The 18,977-nt window shown below is 34.8% G+C and overlaps 1 protein-coding gene across 2 annotated transcripts in view; it reads left to right on the plus strand.

The window, feature by feature from the left end:
- Positions 1-18,977, plus strand: part of LOC118204614 (cytosolic carboxypeptidase-like protein 5) — an 80,602-nt gene that overhangs the window by 5,402 nt on the left and 56,223 nt on the right. For both annotated transcript variants that reach the window (XM_085811472.1, XM_085811473.1), the window contains exons 2-3: positions 4,423-4,594; positions 15,257-15,426. In XM_085811472.1, the coding sequence (XP_085667598.1) occupies positions 4,423-4,594; positions 15,257-15,426 (342 nt within the window). The remainder of the gene's footprint in view (positions 1-4,422; positions 4,595-15,256; positions 15,427-18,977) is intronic.

The following is an 18,977-nucleotide window of genomic DNA, read 5'->3' on the forward strand; positions in this document are numbered from 1 at the left end:
GCCAGGTCTGGTCTGTAGGAAGGATGATGTAGTACCTCTAACTGGAGATGTCATAACAAACAGTAGGGATTTATGTAAAAGCTACGCAAGCTATGGCTTGGGGCTTTTAAAAAATTATCCTATATCCTTTATAAAAGACTCCATATCTCAAATAACTTAGGGCCTCATTCAAGTCTAAATCTGGCCCTGGTAACATATCATGCATAATAATGATAGTATAATACATATAAATACCAATTCCTTTTTATTATTTACTATCGTAAAATAAATACGAATCTGTCATAAAATGCTAAAATTTTTGGAGATATAAGCAAACAAATGCTGTAAGATTTCACATGAAATCTTTAACAGCTGCAGAAAAGGAAACAAACATCAAATTAGAAGAGAAACGCAGCTGTATAAAATTATAAGGTTAGATGTTGCTATACAGTAACCGGACACCTTCTGAGCTGAATTGTGGTTGTTATTTGTGAATGCTTCATGATACCTTTAGGAATAATTTATTGGAAATACATTCATGTGTTCTGCTCTGCTATACAGTTATGTGGTGTTTCCTGTTGAGCAAAGGGAAATATAAGGAATAAATTTATGACCCAAAATGGGTCTTTAAAACTAGTGTTCTTTCAGAACTATAGCTAAGTTACTGTCTGTCTGTTTTATTTTAAACAAGATATTCCATTATTTTATTTTTCCATTATTTTACTTGTGTCGTTTGCTGCAGCATTATCCGGTAAAAGTATAGTTTAGGGTACCCCTTGGTGAAACTTGGCGGTACATGGATACCGATTTTGTGCAATTCTTTGACTCGTTATTTTGGCTTGTGAAGAGGCGATTTTTGCGCCAAAAATTGCCGCTACACAAAGCCAAAATAACAAGACAAACAATTGCACAAACTCGGTATCCATGTGCACATCGACTTATTTTCACTTAAACCCCCCAGAATTGCACAAAAAAGGCATTGTGCACTCCTTTGACTTTATCCATGTACACATCGATCTATTTTCACTTAAAAAAAAATCCCAGAATTGAACAAACTTGCATTGCGCACTCCCTTTACTTTGTCCATGTACACATTGATATATTTTCACTTAAAAAGTCAAAGGAGAACCCAATTCTACAATAGTATAGGCAAACAAAAAATACATAATCTCAATAAAATACATTTTAAACCAAACAATAAAATAGCATAAAAAAGGAAAAACATGTTATACATTTAAGCACTACCAAAATCAAATATTCACTTACCATGATTTTCGAGTTTGCTTCGTACACACAGAGCCACGTAAAAATCAAAATATCAATCATACTCAAATGAGTTTTTTCAAACCAGATACTCTTTCTGATTGAACGCTTCACATAGTGACCATCTGAACCTTTCTTCCCACAAACCCATTCAAATCCATCTAAACGGTTTTAACACACACCACAAAAATGCTTACAAAACATCCCATGATTCAAAATTTCCCAGAATCATGCACCCGATTACATCACAATAGGGTTTCCATAACATTCAATTACTCAGGCTACCATAAATGAAACAACAACTTGGTGATAAATCAAACAACTTCACCATAATACAAGGGGTACTTTGAAGTCTACTCTACTCCATTATCCTTGTTTTGTATCAAAATTCTTCCAAGCTTCCTTATTTAAGGAAATAAATTATGTTTTATTTAGGGACACTTTCATCAGCTTATGCATTGTGCAGTTAAGTATACAGAATACAGTACAAAGTTCGTAATCCGGACTCGTCAGGACTTCGGCGATTCTGAATTAGGGGTTTTTCTGGATTATAGATCATCAATTTAAATCTGGTAAGATGGCATGCAGAAATGATGCAATTAAAAATGAAATAAAGAACAATTATTATCTAAAGGGTATCAAAATTTACAAAAAAGAGCTTAATATTTATTTGTTTACTTTATTAAACATTTCTTTCAATGTATGTTGTTTAAGACAACAAAAAATACAACAAAATAATAATAAAAAAAAGGAATAAATACAAATGAAAATGGTAATGTTGCCTGACTGAAGGACTGTTATAAGCATGGTTCCTTGAAAAAAAAATTATGTGCATTTATTTACTCAGGTGATTGTGATAATACTTTGATACCTTTTAATATGTAATGAAATTTTTGCTGCTGAGAACATGAAATCAATAAGTCTAAAATAATATCTTGGTGCTGAATTGATCTGTTCAACTTATTTATCTGTTGAATAAAAGTAAGTTCTTCTAATAGCATAAGCAAATTATTAGATTGAATTTGAATATAACTGTAATAAACTGAAGTAATACTTTGATTGACTTTTAAAACCCTAGAATATGAAAAACAATATTTTGGAAAATGTATTGCTGTGAACAAAAAGTATTTCTTTCATCTCATGGGGTTTCTTATTTAATTGCAAAAAATATAAAGTGCTACATTGCAAGAAAAGATCTCAAGCTGCCTGCTGCAATGAAAATGGTGGAAATATTTCACTGAAAACATTATGGAGATGAAATTCATAAAATTTCTTTATTAAATTATAGTTCCCAGCAGAATTTCTGAAATCAGTTATGATCAATTGCATCCACTCATTATTTGGTTTAAGAATACCCTAAAATTTTCAGTTAAATTGGATGAAACAACCAATATTTTTAAATTCTTGCAATTGTTAATTTACACAAGATCCGCATATGAAGGAAATATATATATATATATATATATAAATTATTTTTGTTTGGGAAAATGTATAAAAAGGAAGGATATTTATCTTTAATTTGATGAATTTTTTTCACAAATGAGGTTTTTCAATGGAAATGAGTTAGTGTCTGTGTGGACAGTGCCAAGGCAGTGATGGGTAAGAATATTGGATTTCTGCCAAAGCTGATGATAGTGAACGTGTCATCTGTACTTACTGCATGATCCATTTGTGAACAGTGTATCCAAAAAAAATATTATCAAATTTAAATGATGTATTTTGTAATGCTATTAAAGTCATAAGTTTTATAAAAAGATGAGCCCTTAACAGTAATTTGTTTTCAAATCTCTTCAAAGTGTTAAATTCCAGTTAGCAAACTTTATCGCTATATGCAGAAATATGAGGACTAATTTAGATTATTACAGTTGAAGGATGGATTTGCTGTATATTTAACTGAACATATAATTAATTTGCTTGATTTTTTTCACAATAAATTATGGCTTTTATTTATTTGTCAGATATTTATGAAAAATAAATGATTTAAACTTGTCACTTCATGGATGTAATTGTATTATATTTATGTTAAAAAAGAAAAATAAAGGTTTTGTTTAGGGAAAAAAGTGAATGTATGAAAAATAAAAAGAGGGAAAAAGGGATTCTTACAAGTGTTTAGACTATAGAGGCCTTTATAATTGAAAATAACCCTTTCAAAGATTTGATTCTGTATGTTGTAGTAATCATTTGGAAAGTCTGGAAATAGTTTCTCTCAAATTTTGATTCTGATAAAAAAATTAAGTTCGTACTAAGTGAGGTTACACTTAGTTGAAATCATTAATGTCAGTCATTTCCTATTCAGAGGGTGACGAAGAATTGGCAAGTTATTGAGGGATACAAATCTAAAACTTGACTTTCTCAAAATTTTATTAAATGAATTTTGGCTGGGGATTTAGCCAAAACTTTCTAACACTTTCTCAAATAACTCCAAAAGTACTTTCAAGATTATTTACTATTTATTAAGAATTTATGTGAAGCAGTGCCTTGAGCATTGACATTTGTAAAATCCAAGCATCAGTCAATTTTAAAGAAATGTTAAAGAAACTTTACATTCTGCAGTATCAAATATTAATCTAAGGTTAATGTCTTTATGTAAAAGTAGGCAAGTACACTCAGCTTTTAGTATGAATACTTGATTTTGTTTGTAATGCACAGAAAATTTCTATTTGTATGTATGCAAAAGAAATTTTCTTCATGATTTATTATCAACAAATGCTTTAATTCGTATATCTTTATACCTGGAGTTGTGAAAATATTTTTTAGATAAAAAGGATTACCAAGTGGAAAAGTTTTTCTGAGAAGCACTGGAATAGAGGAATATTGCCATTTTTTAAGAATTTGAATTTGGAATGTTTGCATGCATGGTGCAAAATATGTTATTTTAATTCCAAACATCATATTCAAGTCAATTTTTTATAAAGGACATTATTATAAAACTATTATATATAATCACTTACATTTTGGTAAACATTTTATGAAATTTAACATAGGATTTTAATTTAACGGAAGATTATTAGTTTAAATACATTGAATTGAATTTTAGGTAAAAAGATTAATTTTTAAGTATATTATGCACAGCTATATTAAGAATAGCTACAATTTCTCTAAATAACCTTACATGAAAGTTATTTTTCTCTTTGTGAATCATATGTATATTTATGCTTTTGTTTTATTGTATTTTTCTAGAACATGGTTTCATTTTGGTGTTGCCGGAGGTCCACCTGGAGCAGTTGTGAAATTTCATGTGATGAACCTAAATCGGCAAGGAAAATTATATTTTCATGGCATGAAACCAGTGTTTAAAATCATACCTTCTAAAGATGACTGGAAGAGAATACCTGGGAAAGTTGATTTTAGAGTATGTTATTGATTTGTGCTCCTTAAATTTGATGATTAAAATCAAGATGCAGACATACAGCTAGTAAATTACTTAGAGAACGAGGGTTCTCAACCAGTGGTACACAAGAGAAAAATAGGTGGAAAGCAAAGTATTTTTAACTATTAAATTAAAAAATTAAAATCCCAATATTCTGATTGAGTTTTTTCTCTAACACTCGTAAATTTATGCGATATGAGCTTTGTTCAAGAGAGATTGTGGTACTAAAGGGGTACTAAAGATATTCAATTTTTGTTTAGATGTATGCATTAGTCAAAAGGCTAAGAACTGCTGTTTTAGAGTATTTGTGGTCTCTAAAATGTGCTAAGTCTTTTCTTTAAGTAAAAGTTAGCTATAGAAATAAACCATGCAAGTTTGCCATGCAAATGAGCTGATTCCCAATTAATGCTTGAAATACAGTACCAAGTCTGCAATCTGGACTCATCAAGACTTATGAAGTTCTGGATTTGGGATTTTTTCAGATTTTAGATTATCAGTTCAAATCTAGTAAGATGACATTTAGAAAGTATGAAATTAAAATTTTGAAATACACTGACAGAATGAAATTTTGGCAATGTATTTGTTTAGATAACATATTTAATTGATTAAATTTGCAAGATCACAGGTTAGCAAGAAGAGCCATTTCAAATGTGAATTACTGATACATTAATAACTGGTGTAACTGCCAGAATTTTGAATGTAATCATGCAAACATGTATGCATTGTGTAATGCAGGTGCTGAATGTCAGTTTATGGGATGGAGTTCCATGTCTTTTGTACTTGGTCGGTCAAGTTAGGGACTGTTAATGCTAGTTGTGGATGACATTGGAACCATACTTCGACTGGAGAAGGGTCTGGTGATCTAGCACACCAAGGTAATATGTCGACACTTTGTAGAGCATGTTGGATTAGAACAGTGGTATGAGTGTGAGTGTTATGCTATTGGAAAACACTCACTTGAATGCTGTTCATGCATGGCAACAGAACAGGTTGAATTTCCAGACTGATGTACAAATTTGCAGTCTCGGTGCATGGGATATCCATGAGAGTGCTCCTGCTGTCATAGGAAATTGTCCCTCAGACCAGATAGTCCAGTGTGTTTAGGCCGCAGCCAAGTTGGTTGCAGATGCTTACTTGGCCTCCTCATAACTGACACACAGCCATCACTGGCACCAAAACAGAACTGGCTTTCATCACTGTGGTGCCAACTTGATCTTGAATTTCTGCTGCAGATGCACATTATGATGTGCCAAAGCCATATGTCGAACTTGGCGGTCTTTCCTCTCAGTAGTGCCATGTGGCTATCCAGAACCCAGTGTTTTTGAGCTAGTATCTTCTCTTGACCACTACTACCAATAGCCATACACATTTAATACATTCCTGGCAAATCTTTCTGCAATATTGAGAAAAGAAAATCAATCTTCTTATAGGCTTATTACACAACTTCACTCAAACTCACTGAGCTGTCGATAATGGCTTCTTTGTGTTCTTAAGGACATTTTTGACTAACATCAACTCAGTACGTCAAATCTCAACGATAAATAATGCTCACAAATTTTACACAAATTTGAATCTAACCTGATTTACTTGTACATAGTAGTGCAACTAGCGCCACACTAACGCGCTTAGTGCGAAATTTGAATAAACGTCATCTTTCAGATCTATGAACACATCTGCCAAATTTCGTGTATCTAGCACGACTCCTTCTTGAAGTTGTGATTTTTTTTTTTTTTTTTTGTCAGTGTAGTTGTTTCTGAAATAAGGATGCATTTATGACTTTAAGAAAATCAAAATTTACAGCCCCCAATAGATGTCATTATTATAATATTTATTCGTTTGCTTTATTAAACATTTCTTTCATTGTTAAGGTGCTTAATTTTTTGTGCCATTATCTTCTCTTTAATTTTATAGATACTCATAATTTCTTATTCAGTTAGAAAGTTCCATTGTTCATGTCCTGTAATTACCATGTTAAGAATTCCCACGAAATTGTCACTCGAAATTTTTTCATGCTTAGCAACCTATTTGTGCCTATCTTCAGTACCGGTAGTGATATTTTCTGAATTTAGAACATACTACAGATTTTGCCATCCATTTGTTGTTTGATTATTAGTGCATTGCCATCACAATGGAATCCATTAATCAAGAAATTTCAGTTTTTGTTTTCAATATCCAAAGACTTTCAAATTCACGGGTATCATCACAAGTATTCATCAGTAGTAAGCATCCACTATACACTATTGGCGACTAGAGACATGTTATTCTGCTAAAATTTGTGTTGCTAAGTATCTAACCAAGTTATCCAAGGTTAAGGTTTTTCACCATGCTCATTAGTTGGAGATGTATTTTTTCTTCATCTTCATCTGTTTTATTGTGTATTTAAAGGTTGCTATGCTTAAAACAATTTTGTCTCATCTTTTCTGAGTTGCAGTTCCAGGACATGTATTTGGGAGATTTATTATTTCAAAAAATTTAGTTTTTCTTATTAATAATATTCACTTATATCTGCATTTTTTATGTTAAGGAGGATTTTATTCATATCATGACAATAATATCTTATACAGTCTGTCACAAAAAATATATGTAGCCAGTAGGAAATGAACTACTATCTTGAAACTTAACATGCATATAGTGTATGACGAGATAAACAAATGATTACAAAATCAGATCAAAAAATCATTTTATTAAGAAGTTATGGCATTAAAAAGGCTACAAATCAGTAAGTAGTATAGCCACCTCTAGCAGCTATATGAACTGAAACACAGTGTGGCATCAAATCAAGTAGGTCACGTATGACCCTCTGCGGAAGATCATGCCATAATCTTTGCAATTGAGCAGTTAATTCACCAATATTCTGGCAAGGCTGCAGTTACCTTCTAAGCATGTCCCAAGCATGCTCTATTGGCAAGAGATCTGGTGACTTGGCATTCCAGAGAGTATGTCATATCCTTGACGACATTGTTGGGAGATTTGTGCAGTATGTGAATGAGCGTTGTCGTGCTGATAAATGGCACCTGGGCAATTTGATAGCATAGGCAGTACAAGTGGCATTAAAATGTCATCCATATAAATGTGAACCATCATAGTGCCTTGAAAGACAACTAGAGGTGATTGTGTGTCCCAACAAATCACTCCTCACGCTGTCACACACTGTATGCTGCTTGAGAAAAAATGCCAGATTGGACTGCTGACCTGGCCACCTCCATACGTGTGTACCTTGGTCATAAGCATTGAAACTGAATTGGGATTCATCGCTGAATATCACATGCCTCTAGTCAGTCACACTACAGCTTGCCCGAGTTCAACAAAAATCCATTCAATACTGCCAATTCAATACTTTGGATACTATAAATGTTTATAACCTCACCATATGCTTTACGCAGTGCATCTCTGAACTGAATAGAAAAGCTAATTTTAAAGTTTCTTAAGCCTGTCGCATGCATGAAAATATTTCTGATAAAACTTGTGTAGACTATATCTGTCGAGCAATCCTACCGGAATCTGAACTTTTCAAGTTGTGTGCTACCTCACTTCAGGGTTAACTGTGATATTTTGTTAAACAGTAGAAATAGTTTGCCATTTGTTAAATCCGCTGTTAGTAATAAGCATAAAAGTGATAATTCTGACTGTATTATTGATTATGATGATAATTTTCTAAAGTCCACTAAGAAAGTTAAAGCCACTAAATGTAGTAATCATAAGCCTTCTATTTTATTGTAAAATAGGTTTACAAAGTTAAATATAGACTCTGCTTCTACATGTAATAATGGCAGTACTGTATCTAATGTTGTGTCTGATGTTGATAATGTTCATCCGAGTTCTAATAGCTCTAGTATTAATGATAAACAGGGCAAAGCTCCACCCATTATGGTCAAACCCCAGCAGGGTATTACTTAGTATGCTTTTTGAAAGCCCTATCTGACACAATACCAGAGTGCAGGTTTTTTGGTCGCCTGAGCAGTGAGTTTTTGAAAGTTAAACTGAATACCCAGAATGATAATAGAACCCTGAGTCTCTTTAGATAATTTAGTCGAACATTTTGTTGTTAACCTGCGCCACAAAAAACCAGTTAAGGTACTTATACAAGGATTACCCTCCAACTCAGATATTAATATTATTAAAGACTCCCTTACTGATTAGGTTACAAAATGCATAAAAATTGTACAGCTAACCAAATGCAAAATGAAGGCGACCATGCCATTATTTCAAGCACAGCTTATTCCTGAAGGAGAATGTAGATGAAATATATAGTTTAACTCATCTTATGTTATTTGGAATCAAAGTTGAAAAGTATGTTTTTAAAAATCAGGTCCTCCAATGTCACAATTGCCAGAAATGTCACCATTCTTCCAAGAATTGTCATGTTGCACCACAGTGTGTAAAGTGTGCAGGCCATCATCGAACTGGTAACAGTGACCATCAGGGGCACCTGGATACTCCCAAGTGCGTGAATTGCCCAAGTCCTCACGTGGCCTCCTATAGGGTTTGTGCCCTCTAGGAGTTCCCGTCATATAAAAAGTTCCCATTGTATAAAAAATGTTTTCAAAGTTCCACCATAAAACCTGGTGTTGCGATGTAATGTGAATGAACTCGATACACAACCTCGTTAGGAGTTCCCATCATATAAAAAGCTCCCATCATATAAAAAATGTTTTCAAAGTTCCACCATAAAACCTGGTGTTGCGATGTAATGTGAATGAACTCGATACATGACCTCGTTTTTAAGCACGAAACTTATATTAAATAATTGCACAATACAAGTATAAACAAGAAAATGACATATAAAACGTATAAACACGATAACACAACAAAAATAGTGACAAATAGACAGCATTCCAGCTGCCTTGCGAATGCGTTCGTCTGAGTCTGACAGTTCAACTGAATTAAAATGTTCTTTGGCATAGTTCCAAATGCGAAAAAGTCAGGTTGAGTTGTTCTGTTCTGGTGCACCGGAACACCTGGAATAAGCTATGCTCAAGTTGAAAAACCCACCCACACTAAAAATCAAAACATGAATGTTCCAGAAAATGTTTAAAAAATTGGTGATATCCATTTTGTTAAATCTAATTTTGTAAACCCAACAAACAATTCTGCAAACCACTCAGATATCTCTGAATTACTTAGTGTAATGAAGAAAGTACAATACCTCTTTGGTTTCAAAATTGGTAAAGTTATCCAAATATACAAAAACAAAATCTCTGAACTCAAAAAGTGTAGCAACTTATTAGATTAGATACAAATCTTGCACCTCATCCTTGAGGAGATCTCCTAACTCTAAAATTAATTCTTAATATTAATTCTATTTATTTACTACTACTCATTACTTTGTTATATCTAACTTAGCTATACCATACAGTTACATTCTGCCCTACATTACATCTTCCTTCCACTTTACATTTGATTATAATCCTTCCCTTTTACTGTTTTTATGCTTCGTCTTTAATAATATTTCTGTGTAATGCTGATTTACTATTTTTTGACTGTTGGCTTTGTATTTACTAACTACATTTGTTCTACCTCTCCATACCTTTCAAGTGTTCTTGCATTTTGGCATTTCTTTTTACCACTGTTCATGAACTCTGCTCTACCCTGGATTTTTTTCGCTCTTAAACTGACTTGTCTAGCACCATTTGCATGTAGCAGAATTTGGTTCACTATTAATTACTTACATACTACCCTCATTATGCCAATTATTGCTATCCTCATGTACCTTACTTCTATGCCGAGTTATGCCATCTACTACCTTTGAAACTAATACATGATTGAAAATTGTCAATGTTGTTATCCTGGGAGCCTGAATTGTGACTCAAGGATGCCTGTGCCCAGCGCCAGATTTAGCATTTTTCTTAAGCGAGGCAAAAACTTAAAATTGCCACCCTTACCCATCTTTCTTTAAGTTTCTGTAACAAATTTTAGTTTTTTTAAATAAACATAGAAATAGGTAGTTTTTGAGATAAAATGTAAAATCCATTTTATAGTAAGAAATTCTTTATGTGCCATTTTTCTTCTAAAAGAAATATACATAACAAATGGTTTAGTTTCTTTACTTATGGCAAAGCATAAGAGAGCTACCTGCCTAAGAGAGAAGATGTCTTCGCTGAGGTCTTTCTAAGAGTAATTGGCTCATATGTAAGTTACGCATGAGTGAAACGGTGGAAACACCCATGCAGCCAGCTGATTCGCTTGATTCTAACCCCCGACCGAACTACCAGTGTTCAGACTTTACATCTCAGCCACTGGTGGCCAAATAGGCATACCAAAAGTTACATAATTAAAATGCAGTGCAAACCCTCTTAATGAAATTACTTCTCCAGTGCACTGAAATAATCAAATTTACATTTCCCCTGAAATGGGGATTTTTTTCAATATTTGCAACAATACCTACTCACACTAATAAATGATGTTGATAGAAAACGAGTCAGCACTAAATACTCAAAAAGTTAAGCACAGCTCAAAAATGGAAATCAGACATTACTAGATAATGAAAAATTTCATTTAAACAAATATAAGCAAATTACAAATCACTAAAAGAATGGATTGAATAATTTTGAACCAATATCTCGATGCTAACAGTAACTTTAACCTAGCACATTAAATATTCATTTCACAATAACACCTTCATGTAGCCTACTCAAGAACTCTACTATCATCCTCACAAAGCCCAATAACATAATAAATATTTACATATTCACGCAAAAGACTTATTTTTGTACTGTAATAATCATTTTCTCTGAAATACACAATTTTGCAATATTTGCAAGAATAATTAGCCAGACCATGGAGGTAACAAAAAAAGGAGGGGCCAACCCCGCACTGCGAGTGAAGCACTGTTCCGAGGGCTTCGGTCTCCAGATGGAGTGTTTTTGTTTACATTCAGAACCTCCCTTGACAGCGCACTGATAGTAATTCGACACATGATACTTCCATACAAATCGAAAAACGGGACACATCCGCATAAAAGAAACATTCATTGTGTGATGGATAATAGCAATTTGTATAGTTATGCTTATACAAAATGTTAAGTTTAAAGAAGATTTTAGCAAAAATGTTATGTTTAAAGAATGAAAAATACCTTATGGTACCTTTAAAATTATGTATGTCTTTCAATACACTTGATTATGCACTCGTTAAAAAAATGATCTTTAGTTACAAATAATAGATTATATAAGTTAGGACTATAGAGGAGTCTGATTAATTATGTGACTAACTTTCATTAGCTATACATAACAACAATACGGGCTACTGCTGAAAGGAAAAGGTTAGTATTTGTACTTCTTTTCATAATTCTTATTTCAATAATAATTTTAAGTTCTTACCTAATGCTCTTAAAATATTACATAATTAAAATTTTACTCTACAAGCCTTTTGTTCTGAAAATAAATCTATGGCATCGTCATAATAAACTTGATGTGCTGTTTGATTTTCTGTTGCGAGACTTGATAAACGCTCCTGAGTTATCGATGATCTCAGATAGTTTTTAATAAGTTTTAATTTGCTAAAACTTCGCTTACAGCTTGCGGTTGTAGTTGGAAGCATAGAGTAAATCCACAAGGAAATACAAATATTGTGAAAGGCATCCTGAAAATCATAGGTGTAGATCTGTTGCAAGAGATAAAAAGCTCTAGCCTTTTTTATGTCAACGAATAACACTGGGGCTTGTTCTTTAAAAACGGCAAGTTCCCGACAAAACTCAAATGTGTTTAGAGATCTCGCTCATATTGTTGTGCAAGATCTGCTCCATTCTTTTGCAGTTCTTCAGTTGACATATTCAATATTTCACAACCATTGAGAAATGGAAATTTGAATTTAGTGTAATAGCCCTGTTTACCCTCATTTTAATTTCTGATAAGATTTGATTAAATACAATTTTCATTGCATTAGAAAGTAGCTGAACACGATGAAATGTTTGTGATTTGTCCTCGCACAATTCATTAAATTCCTTTTTGCATTTTAGAATTGGTTTATTTGTCCGAATAGGTTCAACCTGTATTTTTTTTGGCTGCTGCTTTAAATTCTTCTATCCAATATTCCGTAGGAATTTCTCTCATTTTTTGAAAAGTTTTGGTCAGACCTCCCATTAATGCGATGAACTGCGCAAGAATAATATCTTCCATTTGAATTTCAGTATTTATTCGATTGATTTCTTGAAGAATATTAGCCCAAATTGTCAGGCTGATAATAAATTCAAAAATTTTTACAACATGTAGCAGATGTCCTGCTTCGTACTTTGATAGATAATTAATTTTGAAATAGTAATATAGTACTTTGAAAGATAATTAATTTCTTTCAAGGATTTTACTACTTCTGGTAAATTCGTTAGAAGGGCTTTGACAACCACATATTTTGATGACCATCTCGTCTGGCTGCTTCCTTTTGAGTTGGTTTTTGGACATCTTTTTGTAATATCCCATCAAATAGTGAATCCGACAAAAAAGCTAAATATCTTCTGGATAATTCCAAAGAGGTTAACTGCTTCTGGGCAAGATGAGGCAGTAAGCACACAGACAAGATTCAAAGAGTGCGCCAAACATCGCACATATTCGGCCAGCTTATTCATTTCTGTAATCCTGGCTCGTACTCCAAGATCTAATATGGCCGGTAAGTACCGGCCATATTAGATCCATTATCCTCAAATTGACCATGACATGACCAAATTGTCAATATTCAAACCATCAAGTGTCAGTTTTTCCACAGTCCGTTGAGAAATACATTCTCCTGTCTTTCCACCAATTTCTATGAAATCAATAATGCTCTCCTTTATTTCACACACATCACCACATATTTTTTATGTATTGAATCACCTGACTCATTTGTTCTGTATGCGACACATCTAGAATGCAATCGAACATTATTGTATAATATTTGGCTTCTTTAATATAATTTAAAATGCTATTGCGAACTGTTTTTGTCATTACATCAGTAATTTCATTTTGAATTATCGTTGTTAAATATGATACTTTTCCCTTGTTTATGTATTCTAACTGGTACTTAAGAGTTATGTTTGGCTAGCAGAGTCATTAAATTCAAAAAATTGCCTTGACTAGGCCGAGGGCATTTTGTGAGCAGACTGCCAGGGGTTTCATCAGACCCACGTAAAGAAAGACAGTTTGTTGAAAGATACAATACAGCATCCATACTCACTTGTAGGATCTTTTTCCCTTTTTCTTTCTCTGTGTGAATTAGTCTCTTAAGAGACTTATACAGTATAACTTGTCATGATGCCTTGACACTATTACATTTGTTGTAGTGGAATTTTCCACTTAATCATGCACTCTCTGTGGGATTTCAGATATTTCATGTTCAGTTAACCTTTCTGAAGCTTTTTTCCAATTAGTGAATCATGTAGTATACAATGCTGATGTAGCAGCAGTGGCATGTTTCTGATAAATCTCACAGGGTGTACAAAAATTGTATTTTTAGCTTTAGAATAAATAATCCAAGATCTTTTAAGCCTTTCATTAGTTGCTAATGTTCTGTGCCATAATGAAGATGTCAAATGTCTTCTATCACATTCAGTGTACCTAAGATCTATGTTGTCTGGATATTTTTCGGCTAATAATACAGCTTGACTGCTAAGAAAGATTGTTACTGCTCGTTCATTTTTTTCTGTGATTGGCCAACTACCTGGGTTCGACAAATCAAAAGATTTTAAGTCTTCGTTCTGCTGGCCACACTCACCTAAATGAGAAAATACTTTATATCCTAATTTCATATGCTCTAGATGTTAGTTTGGGGTCTATAAAGAAAGTTGTTCTCTCAGTTGCTGCAATCTATTTTTATATTTCCCTTAGCACTTTCACATCTTTATTAAAAGTAAATACAATGTGCAAGTTTCTGTACTTTCTGATTATTCTCATCAAAATGTCATGATTTAGTTGGAGACGTAGGAAACAACATTTCTGAACTCATTGGCTACCAGTTTTTCACCAAGCTTTATACAAAAGAGAACAGCCATTTTCAAAATAGCAGTGTACTAAAAATTCCATACAAGAGTAATTAGTAAAAAAGAAACATTGGTAATAAGGCATTATTATCCTGGAAATTGCGGTGTTCAGAATAAGGGATGTCAAATAGAACATTTAAAACACAAGAATTTTATGTAATTTAGTTTTGTAAATACAATATACATCATCTAAAAAATGTGTGAACAGCTCTGTACACAGTGATGTGTTTTCACTTAAAAAAAGTGAGAGAACTGCACATACTTGTTTCTGTACAACTTCTGCATTGTGCACTGGTCAAAGCAGCCATGCACTGTCCACTTACCTGGATTGCCACATAAATACTTTTGGGTAATATTGTGAGTTGCCACATAGCTATATTGACAACATATTGCTTTGCCCCATGAATACTTTTTTGTGACATTTTGGTGGGCGTGCGAATAATCAGAAAATACCTGGGTTTCTTCTTTCTCTTTCCTTTGGTTTTTTTTTCTGTTCTACTGTTTTTTTTTTTTTTTTTTTTTTTTAAGAACATTGAAAATTTGCTATTATTGCTTAATATTTGTTTTTTGATGCTTTGTGTAGAAACAGTAATCAAATAATTAAAATATTTTGATTACATTTTATCACAGCTTTAATGTTATGCAGAAAAATGATTTTTTACTAATATATATGTTTGTTACTTTATTTGTTTACATTTTAGTGTGAAACAGATGGAAATTTTATCATCAGCTTCTGCCATACATTGCCACAAGAGTCTAATACAATAACTTATTTTGCCTTCACATATCCCTTTTCATATACAGATTGTCAAAACATGCTTGATGCTATTGATTCAAAAATTGGATCATCATTATATGTAAATAAAAACAAGTAAGTGTATCCTTAATAATAAACTGATTGTAGTTGTTGTGAATGCATGGTGTGACAATTAAAAAAAAAAACTGGTACAGTAAATTATTGTACTTACAGAATCAGTTCTCCGTGACATTGTCACCTTCAAAGTAGTTAGTCCCCTTCAGCATTCACAGACTTGTGCATTCGGTGCTGCCATTGCTGGTAACAGTTCTGGAATGAGGGTTTTGGAAAGCCCTTCAGGAGATTTTCCATTTTTGCCTGGACCTCTTTATCTGATGTAAAATTGGCTCCCATTAAGTAAGATTTAACTTTAGGAAATTAAAAAAAAAAAAGTCGCATGGAGCCAAATCAGGGGAATAAGGAGGATACTCCATCACAGTAAGCCCTCAGGGGGCTCACTTTTGTGAGTACGGGTGTGGCAATCCCAAGGTACCCTAGCCCTTCAGGGGATCATCTTCTTGATGAGACGGGTGTCATGATCCTGGAGCCCCAGTGATCTATCCTCTTTTCCGTCTCCTCTCCTCTTGGCTGGAACTTTTTCCCTTCCCTTCTCCCTTGTGGTTTCTCTCTACGGAGTTTGGGGCTCGTCACGAGAGGCTGGAACAGACCTTGTTTCTAGTTTTCGAGTGGCGAGAAAACTGCCCACGTGTTTGCCGTGCGTGGAGACCCGTGTCGCTGGAAAGGAGGGTCCTGGTAGTTGAGGGGCGAGGTACTATCCCCAACACACTGCTTTGGCCTCTGCTTCAGCTAAACGGGAGGCACCTTAGTCGTCCTCACGGGTGTCAATCGGATGGTCACTAGTCCTTGTGTCAGTGGCTTGGGTTCAAGCTCTCGGGAGTACCTACTTTCGGGAAAGCCGACTGTGGGGCTTCAGTTTGCGTATAGGTCCGACTAGCCCTAACACAGGAATCTGTGTTCCCTTGTTGGGCTCCGTGGTGGGCGGGGCCGTCGGACCCGAATCATTTTTTCTTTCACTATGGCTTCTTCACATATATACCTAATTAAAGATTTCGAGGTCACTCCTGTCACTCAAGTCACTCCAGTCACTCAACCTACTTCTGAAACGTCTACTGCTAAACCAGTCACTCAACCTAGTTCTGAAACATCTACTGCAAAACCAGTCATTCCACCTATTTCTGAAACGTCTACTGCTAAACCAGTCATTCAACCTAGTTCTGAAAAGTCTACTGCAAAAAAATTACATACAGATACAAATGAAAAAAATCATAACAATAGTCCCCGTTTCTTAGTCATCTCTAGTCCTTCTGGCGAAATGCATAAGATGTCTCCTTTCGTAATAAATAAATACATCCAGTCTTGTATTGGTGAGCCAAGAAATATAAAGCGTCTCCGCTCCGGAGACTTGCTTATTGATACAAACTCAGCCACCCAGTCTGCTTCTTTACTTCAGATAACTAAACTTGGGCAAGCGAATGTCACTGTAACACCACATAAGTCACTGAACTATTGTCGTGGTGTAATCTCAGAATTCGACCTTCTGTATGTTTCTGAAGAAGAGATCGCTTCTGAGCTATCCGAACAAAATGTCTGCTGTGTATGGTGGATCAAGATGCGTAAAGAAGGTAAGTTGATAGACACGAAACACGTGATCCTTACCTTCAACACACCTGATCTGCCTAAGAATATTAAGGCCGGATATCTAAATATTCCTGTAAGACCTTATATTCCAAACCCTGCACGATGTTTCCAATGCCAGCGTTTCGGCCATTCTAAGACGTCTTGTCGTGGCAGCCTCACATGCGCCCGATGCTTACAGATTGGCCACGATTCTGATAATTGTACCGCTGCGCCATTGTGTATAAATTGCAAGGATGACCACCCAGCATTTTCTCGCTTGTGCCCAAAGTGGAAATCGGAAAAAGAAATCCAGACTACAAAAGTTACAAGGAACATCTCTTACGCCGAAGCCAGAAGACTAGTCCAGAGCACACAGCTTTGACCAAATACATCATACGCCAGTGCTGTTAAATCATCTCGTACAGTTGCCACCCAAACATCAATAGGCACACAGACCCTACCAAATAAAACCCAACCGTCTACATCCAACAAGAAAAAAGAAAATGCAACCCATATAGTACAAAAAAAAAAAAAAAAAAGAAACAGTTATTCAAAGTAAGCCCAAAATTGCCACACAAAAAACATCAAATAAAAATAGAAGTCGCAGCAATAGCTCTCTTGATGAGATGATTTCTGAATCTGCGGATTCAGACTTTATGGAAGTGGAAGAGGGTCTAGAAGTTCCCAGGCATCTACTTCCACGAAAAACAAAAGAACAGCACAGGAAAAACAAAAACCATTCATAATGGCCATCCTCGTGTCATGGAACTGTCGCGGTTTCCACCGAAATTTGCTAGACATCAAATCTATAATTAAAGTGTATCATCCTGTATGCTTCACAATACAGGATTCGCAAAACAAATCTAAAACCAGAACAACAGGCAAAACTTCGGAGGTTTTCTTTCGTCAGGAAGGATAACCTTGCAGGTGAACGCGCCAGTGGAGGTGTAGGTCTCCTCTCCTCACTGGATTATCCCTCAAATGTTCTTTCTTTGACGACATCCCTCCAAGTTGTCGCTACTCAAATAAATTTTGATATTGTTGTTTCATTTGTTTCTTTGTATTTGCCTCCAAATGAGCACATTTATCAGCAAGATTTAAATAATCTAATAGAGCAGCTGCCTGAGCCTTTTATCATAATAGGAGATTTTAACGGCCATAGTCCGCTCTGGGGTAGTAAAGATACAAATTCCCGAGGAAGACAAATAGAGCAGATGATCGAAGATCATAGCCTTTGTCTCCTGAATAATGGGCAGGATACTTACTTCCATGAGCTTTCAAGGACATTCCACGCTCTCGATCTTGCCATCTGTTCACCATCTCTGTTGCCATTTTGCACCTTTAGTGTCGGAAATGATCTACAACAGTGATCATTATCCCATTTTTGTGTCTCTTGCACGAAGATGAGCAAACCCCATGTCGAGACTCCCTCGGTTTATACTGGACAGGGCAGACTGGGAACTTTTCTCTTCCGTTGCAGAGCTGACAGATGAAATGGTAGAAGATGCGCATATCGATGTTGCTGTTGAAGCTGTTACTAATACTATTACTCAGGCAGCTATGCTGTCCATTCCTAGAACATCAGGAAAAATGCTCAAATATACGAAACCATGGTGGAATCGCGACTGTCATAAAGCACTGAAAAAACAGAAAAAAGCATGGGGAATTTTTCGTAGATATCCTACCCTGCGAAACCTCATAGCTTTTAAAAGAGCCAAAGCAAATGCACGAAAAGTAAGAAGGCAGAGCCAGAGGGATTCCTGGATTTCATATGTGTCCTCAATAACATCCTCTACGCCTAGTAAGCGGGTTTGGGAAAGAGTTCGAAAAGCAAGCGGAATATATAAAGACCACTCACTTTCCTTTCTGGAAAAAGATGGCCGAGTGATTAGCTCCATAGAAGAAATTGCAAATACTATTGGTGAGACATTTGCTGCCGTTTCTTCAAGCAGAAACTATTCACCTGCATTTCTCTCTATCAAGCAACA

This window comes from Stegodyphus dumicola, chromosome 2 (genome assembly GCF_044657685.1).
Source record: "Stegodyphus dumicola isolate Sdum_Otavi_A_Nest chromosome 2, ASM4465768v1".
Classification (NCBI taxonomy): Eukaryota; Metazoa; Arthropoda; class Arachnida; order Araneae; family Eresidae; genus Stegodyphus; species Stegodyphus dumicola.